The following is a 7,053-nucleotide window of genomic DNA, read 5'->3' as shown; positions in this document are numbered from 1 at the left end:
TAGGCCAATTTGGTCTTCTTTACGAATCATTAAAGTCATCAACTTGCTCGTTTCATATTTTAAAATGCATGGTTTATGTATAGATTAGACAAACCTAGCACATCACATCTTTAATAATCTATCACTTAGATCTTGCCAAACTGTATTAGAATGTGATTAGCGTTAAGTAAACCTATGCTTTGATTACCATGTGTCCTCCTGGATAGCATCTAGCCATAAGGAACTTCCTTAGGCAACAATTATCTTGTAGATTAAACATGTTCCAAATTTTGCTAATTATCTGTAATCCAACAAAGAAACAGACTAATTCACCATACTTAGTAGACATCTTATGCATTAAACCTCATGACACCATTATAGGCAAAATGATCACAGGAAAAAAAAAAATTGAACATAATTAACCCCCCAACAAACAAGCTTGAAGGCAAAAAAGAGTTTGGCATATTGAACTTTTTTGTTTTTGTATAAATAAAACATGTCAAGAAGTACAACATTGGGCATTCACTGCATTTTGCAGCCTCATTTTCTGAAAAAATCCCAATTAAAAAAGCAGCAAATTAAAAGGAAAACAAATCATCACTCTTGGCTAATGTACATTTTGTTGAAAAGCTTTTGTTTCTTCTCCTGCCTAGATGATCAAAAACCCTCATTTTTTTTTCCTTGGCAAAGCCGCGAGATGCAGATGGTTATGGATGCTGTGATCATAGCCATTCACTGGTTCTCTCCCTCATTAATCAAATGCTAATTGACTGCCTGCTAGCTTGGCTAAAATCTTCTTTGCCTTTTTGGATTAAAGGCATACTCTTGTAAATCAATCCTCTCCACAACAAAGGATTTGGAGGCAAGATAATGATGGCTCCTGCTACTGATATCCACACTGCTGTTGTCTTCTAAATGATACACTACTGTGTTAGGGCTAAGAGGGGACTTTGTGTGCCCACTTAATGATAATGTTGGGTTTAATGGGTCGACAATTAGAGACTCCATTAGCAGGTAGCAGCTTCTCATCTTTTCCTGCCAAATCAAATGCATAAGCCTTAATTAAACCAAAAGCATAAGCATTAATTAAACCAAATGCATAAGCCTTAATTAAACACCATATTATACAACCTAATCTTAATTAAACCAAAAGCATAAGCCTTAATTAAACCAAAAGCATAAGCATTAATTAAACCAAATGCATAAGCCTTAATTAAACACCATATTATACAACCTAATCTTCTCAAAGGATTCAATAAGCAAAAAAAAACAGACTAGATTCCAAAGGATTCAATAAGTGTGTTAAGGAGACTTACTGCATCCAAGGGAATGTATTTAAGTAGCAAGAGCTTTAATTGATCGGCTTGCACAGGAAGGGCTTCCTCTAACGCGCAGCAAATGGAGGTTGCCGCTACGACGGAAGGCTCAAAGTCGAGAAATTCAACTTCTGCGATTTTCAAAAAATAAATAAAAGCAGAGATTGGAATAAATACTTACATAGATTAATCTTGATAAATTGCATCGCTAGGAATTCAATTAATTCGTGTAGAAGGATTAGATCAACAAGAAGAAGAAAAAAGAGAGAGTTGATAACGCTTGTTTACTGTTGATTAAATTGCGATTAAGAGGATTAATTCTATGACTAGACGGGATTTATTAATCATCTGATAGGAAGAAATGCAGGTCTCACTAACCTGCAAACGTTGCTAGCAGGAGCTCTGAAACGCGCGCCATCAGAGAACTTTTGAGATGCTGGCTTAGATCGAAGTGGTTAATAGCCTTCTCCACAAAGGCGAAGGGGGTTACGGATCTTAATCTCCATCCGAGGGCGCTAAGCACGCTTAACTCCATTCTTTGGACCGTCTTAGCTTGGAACAGATGCTCCATGCCATCAGTCTGGGAAAGAGAGAGGAAAAAGATTACTCCAGTATAATTATGATAATCATTACAACAATGCGCTTAATCTTTGCGATTACTGTACTCTCGTAGAAATCCTGCATTGCAATTTCAACAAAACTGCATTATTCACAATTTATTAAGCACCTACTTGTAAATCAAGAATGGCCGGAACGTCAACTTCTTCCATCTTGGCAGCAACAGAGATGCACGCAACAGAGAGAAGCTCCATCATCCACGCCTTCCAAGGCTGCATTCAACCCTTAATTAAGCTAGCAACAAACTAATCAAACGTCGCTAAACTGAATTAGATACACACACTTGTGCATTTAGTGCAAAGATTAGCTCCCGATGATTGCAAAGTAGGCAGCTTTACCGTGGAGAGGTTCTTCTCAAGATAGCGGTCCATGTAGTTAACAGCCAGAGCAACCGTTAATGGGTTGAACTTTAGGATGAAACGAGACTGCATCAACGCCCATAATCTTTCTGTTAATTATTTGCAAAATCTTCAAATCATCACAACAAGAAGGCTACTAGAATTTCCGTCCTGAATTATAGTTTATTTTCATATTAGAGTTTCCGTCGAATGGCTCTTGAATGCCGCACGTTCACGTTGCTAGCATAGTTCCGTCGGTTTTTTGCTAACGTCCACGGTCGGTGCTTTTAATCGTTTAAGATGGATCGTATGAGTCTGACGCTAATCAGTTGGTTAAACAAGAACTAAACCGTTTTTGTTTGATGCAAGATTAAGCAAGAAACTGTGCAACCAGATGTGCTTTTCCGGCAGCAGCAGCTGCCTGGGTTGCTACCTTGATCATCCAGCGAGCTGCATTGCAGCGAGCTTCGCAGAGCAGCTGATTGGAATGGAGCTCCACAGAGTAGCTTTCTTCTGGCGTGTAGTGGGCTTGCTTGCTGAGAAGAAAAGCTATGGTGAGCTCATCGTCGTCAGAGAAAGAGAGGGGCATGAAGAAGTGCAAGGAGGAGACCACATTATCAAAAGAAGAAGAAGATAATGGAGTTGAGGCCTCTGTGGTGGCCAGGGTGGGGCTGTTGATGATCTCTTCGCAGCACAGCAAGCTACGCTCAAAATCCATGTGCACGAAACAAAGAATAGAAGGAGAAGAAGAAGAAGAAGAAACAGCAGAGAAGAGTGCACAGAGAGACGCAATGGCGAAGAGAGGAGGAGGGAGGGAAGCTTTCAAAGGCTTGTGGTGAGGGAAGCGATATGGGTGTGTGTCTGCTTTCCCTCTCTTTTTCTTCTACCTCTTTCTCTCTCTCTCTCTCTCTCTCTTGCCAAGACACGCAGAGAGAAACAGGGAGAGAGAGAGAGAGAGCGAGATCTGCACCCAAATAGAGGGGTACTAAAACCCAGGTGAAATTTCTTTTAAGAAAACCCTGCATGTGATTTATTTTTTTTGGGTCACGCCTTCTCTCTCTCTATCCCTCCCATGTTGTCACATCTCTCTCTAGACAACTCTCTCTCTACACCCTCTCTCCTCCCTCTCTTTCTGTCTCTCCCCTGTACTCTCTCTCTTCTCTGTACCCCCCTCTCTCTCTCTTCCCCTGTACCCCTCTCTCTTCCCCTGTACCCCTCTCTCTTTCTATCCCTACCCCCTCTGTACACACACTCTCTCTCCTGTACACACACACACACTCTGTCTTTTACCCTACTCTCCCTCTGTCCCTCTCTGTACACACCTCTCTCTTTCTCGACTCTGTATCCCTGGACCCTTACCCCTCCCTCCATCCGTCTTTGACCCTACTCTGTCTCTCTGTCGCCCTCACTGTTCACACCATCTCTCCAGAGAGTCCACACACCGCGCTCTCTCGGGTGTCCAATCCACTGAGGCCTCACTCTCTCTCTCTCTAGACTCTCTCTCCTCCTCCCAGACAACAATATCATTATTCAATCCAGAGCACGATCACAGAGAGGCGTGCAAGCAAGAGCAAAAAAAAACACACGAACAACACACAGCACACACACACTCGCCCATCCAACCGACCAACCCCGTTCCTGATCGATCTCCACACACACACACACAACCCCCCCCCCCCCCCCCACACACACACGGTAACTACTAATTACCCCTGCACGGCCCCCCATCTTAACTTTGAACCTGTCTCACTGAATTTTCTTTTTCTCTTTTTTTTTCCTTTTTATTTTGCAGTGTGTGTGGTACCTGCACACACGGGCTGAACACGGCCCCAGTGTGCCCACCTGGCCCTCAATTTCAGAGTAAAATAGGATGTTTCACACGCACCTGCTGCCACGCCAAAAATAAAATAAAAATGATAAACCTTCCTCAGATTAAAAATTTAGCCCCCAACAAAAAATAATGCACGCTCGACACCCTCACGATCTTGGGTTTGCCCACAATTGTTTAGGCACCCCTATTTCTCAAATTTTTACACCAAAAACCATGGATATTTTTAACCTTGCTCTTAGGGACTTCACACATCTCGCTTTGTAAAACCTTAGAAACATGTGGGCAAGGGGAGACTCCCCCCTTCATGACTTTGGGCGAGCCGGATGCATCGAAATCTTTCACTCGGTTCAAGCCGTGGTATGTAAAGGCCCTTACTCTGTAGGAGAGGGGTACAAGCTCTATCATGCACGGTGGGCCATAAGATAGCTACCAAGAATGAGATGGCTTGCCATTTAAGGCATTGTGGCTTATCTATTCTCTTGAAAACTTGGCCTAGATCTGACGATGAAGAGCAATACTGTGGTGATTTAGTGATGCATAAGGGAAGGCTCCTCAGAAGCCCATCTCTAAGGAAAGGGTGGCCACCACATCCAAGAGCCCTTTTTCTTAACTTATAGTTTGATGGGGGGACTAGCATCACATGTATGATTTCTAGGAGGGGGTTGGTAAAAACATTGAGAAACAACAAAAGTTTAATTGCCTTGGAAATTAGGCATCATGTGGAGAAACTAACCATATTGGGAAAGGGAAGAACCATAATGTGGTGGACTTAAAAAGCACTAAGAAAACATGCACTTATAGATGAATGTTGGCTATGTGATGATTTAATAAGTGACTTTGATCAATAAACATCCTGTGTTCAACTTCTCTGTCAATAATGGTATAAAATAATAAATAATTTAAAAAGATATATATCTCAAGCTCTTCATCTAAGTCTTTTTATAGCGTAATGCTCCCTTTTAGTGACTTCTCAAAATAAATATAGGCACACACTAATAGAAAATTTCTCACCGAGTCTCTCTTTATTCAAGGTACATTAATACTATGTTGGAATTAGAAAGATTTAACCATTAATATGCTCCTCTTTGACCCAATAACACATTAATATGCTCCTCTTTGTCTTCTACTAATATTTATTTTGACATAATGAGAGGAGAACTCTAAGTTTGTTTCATAGATACAAAAGTTTGTTTCATCTTCTCAACTAGATGGTAAGAAGAGGTGGAAAATGAAGTTGTTAAAACTTATATTACAACTTCTCCACTTGTTAAAACTTATATTACAACTTCTCCACTTGTTAAAACTTATATTACAACTTCTCCACTTGCACTTATGTTTTTCGATATGGAGATTCTTTCCTTCATGAAATCAAGTATTCTCAAACGTAAGAGTATAGTGTGTGTTTTTGGAGTATAGTATTCTCAAACGTAAGAGTATAGTGTGTGTTTTTGGAGTTGGGGTCAGAAAAGCTTAGGCTTGTGTTTTTTGATATGGAGATTCTTTCCTTCATGAAATCAAGTATTCTCAAACGTGAGAATATAGTGTGTGTTTTTTGGGTTGGGGTAAGAAAAGCTTAGACGTTTATCTTGGATTTTAATATTTCACTTGGTTCATGTCCTCACAAATGAAGGATATAGGGTTTAAAAGCATGGACCAATTTAAAGTCACAATGAATGCCTTTCTTAGTCAATAAAGTGAACAATGGCCTAAACATAAGAAAAAACAACTTGTCGACTCATAATAATCTTGTGACATGATGTCCTTTTTGAGAATTGTTGAGTATCATGTCAATCTTCACATGCAATGACAACAACAAGAGCACATCATTTACATAAAGGCATTTACACACTTGAGCATAATGGATAGTAGACTTATACTAATTAGAATTATGATCGACCACTAAAACTATCATAGAAATTAAAATTCCACGAATTCGGTTGAATGTAATGATTTTCTTAACCAAAACTTAACGTCCTAGAATATCCTAAGACTTCTGAAGGACCTCATAGAATAACCATTTGGCTAAAGATAGTTCTCCTTGTATGGGCATGACATTAATTAAGCAAAATTAAGAATCTCAAACATACAAGAAATAACTTCAAGCACTAGTGTGACCCACATGTACTAAGCAAACAATAAAACAAAAACGGATAAGATAAAGCTTTTGTTATTTTGTGTTTGAAAAGAAATTATCATGGGATTTCCATTGGAAGCCTACCCTCTTTTTAAAGTGACTTGCCTTGATTATCTTGTGAACAATTGTCTAAAGTGAGATGGAATTTCCATTAGAAGCCTACCCTCTTTTAATTATTTCGTGAGAGACTATGTTTAAGTGAGATGGAGAAGGTCTATGTGGCCAAATAGATAGAAAGATTTGCCAAAGGGACAATCCTCTCAAACCTCATTGGAGTATAGTCTTATTCAGTGAGTGTTATGCTGGGCATTAATGCCCCTATTGTAAGTAACTGACAAAAACATAAAATCATATTTTCGTTAGCATTTCTTCCATACACAAAGTCTCCCTTGAGTTACATAGAACTCAAAAGGGCATTGCTTTGTCGTAATGCTTTTTGGTTGTTCATGAAGATGGCAAATAGAATTTGAAGTTCTTTATCACAATATGAGAAAGAAGGCAGAACCACAATTCAACCTAGTCATAGATATGGTTGTTTTGGTTGTGAAGAAAATGACAAATCAATATGAGAAAGAAGGCAGAACCACAATTCAACCTAGTCATAGATATGGTTGTTTTGGTTGTGAAGAAAATGACAAATCGATATGAGAAATAATAATATGAGAAAGAAGGCAAAACCGCAATTCAACCTAGTCATGGATATGGTTATTTTGGTTGTTATGGAAATTGACAAATAGAATTTGAAGTCATATTTCACAATATGAGAAACAAGGCAAAACCACACTTCAACCTAGTTATAGATATTGAATCTTTGTTGTAATCTTCAAGTGAGATTTG

General features: G+C 39.3%; 1 protein-coding gene across 1 annotated transcript; it reads right to left on the bottom strand.

Moving 5' to 3' along the window:
* Positions 1-442: 442 nt before the first annotated feature.
* Positions 443-3,130, bottom strand: LOC147636743 (cyclin-D2-1-like). The gene is made up of 6 exons (XM_086799833.1): positions 2,685-3,130; positions 2,252-2,338; positions 2,027-2,125; positions 1,674-1,875; positions 1,296-1,426; positions 443-1,014 (listed from the first exon to the last, which is right to left on the bottom strand). Exons 1-6 carry the CDS (start codon positions 2,967-2,969, stop codon positions 766-768), a joined length of 1,053 nt encoding a protein of 350 aa, XP_086655959.1. The 5' UTR covers positions 2,970-3,130; the 3' UTR covers positions 443-765.
* Between the last annotated feature and the right edge of the window lie 3,923 nt (positions 3,131-7,053).

The sequence above is a fragment of the Cibotium barometz genome, chromosome 7 (assembly GCF_041138505.1).
Source record: "Cibotium barometz isolate CiBa-2024 chromosome 7, ASM4113850v1, whole genome shotgun sequence".
In the NCBI taxonomy this organism is placed as follows: Eukaryota; Viridiplantae; Streptophyta; class Polypodiopsida; order Cyatheales; family Cibotiaceae; genus Cibotium; species Cibotium barometz.
Note: the sequence above shows the minus strand (reverse complement) of the source record. Positions and strands in the feature narration are given on the sequence as shown.

Excerpts from the sequence above, each read along its gene's own strand:
- LOC147636743 (XM_086799833.1), bottom strand. The coding sequence starts at position 2,969 with ATGGATTTTGAGCGTAGCTTGCTGTGCTGCGAAGAGATCATCAACAGC. Across the intron at positions 1,876-2,026 it reads CGGCCATTCTTGATTTACAA|ACTGATGGCATGGAGCATCT; the intron begins GTAGGTGCTTAA and ends TCTCTTTCCCAG. Across the intron at positions 1,427-1,673 it reads CCTGCTAGCAACGTTTGCAG|AAGTTGAATTTCTCGACTTT; the intron begins GTTAGTGAGACC and ends TGAAAATCGCAG.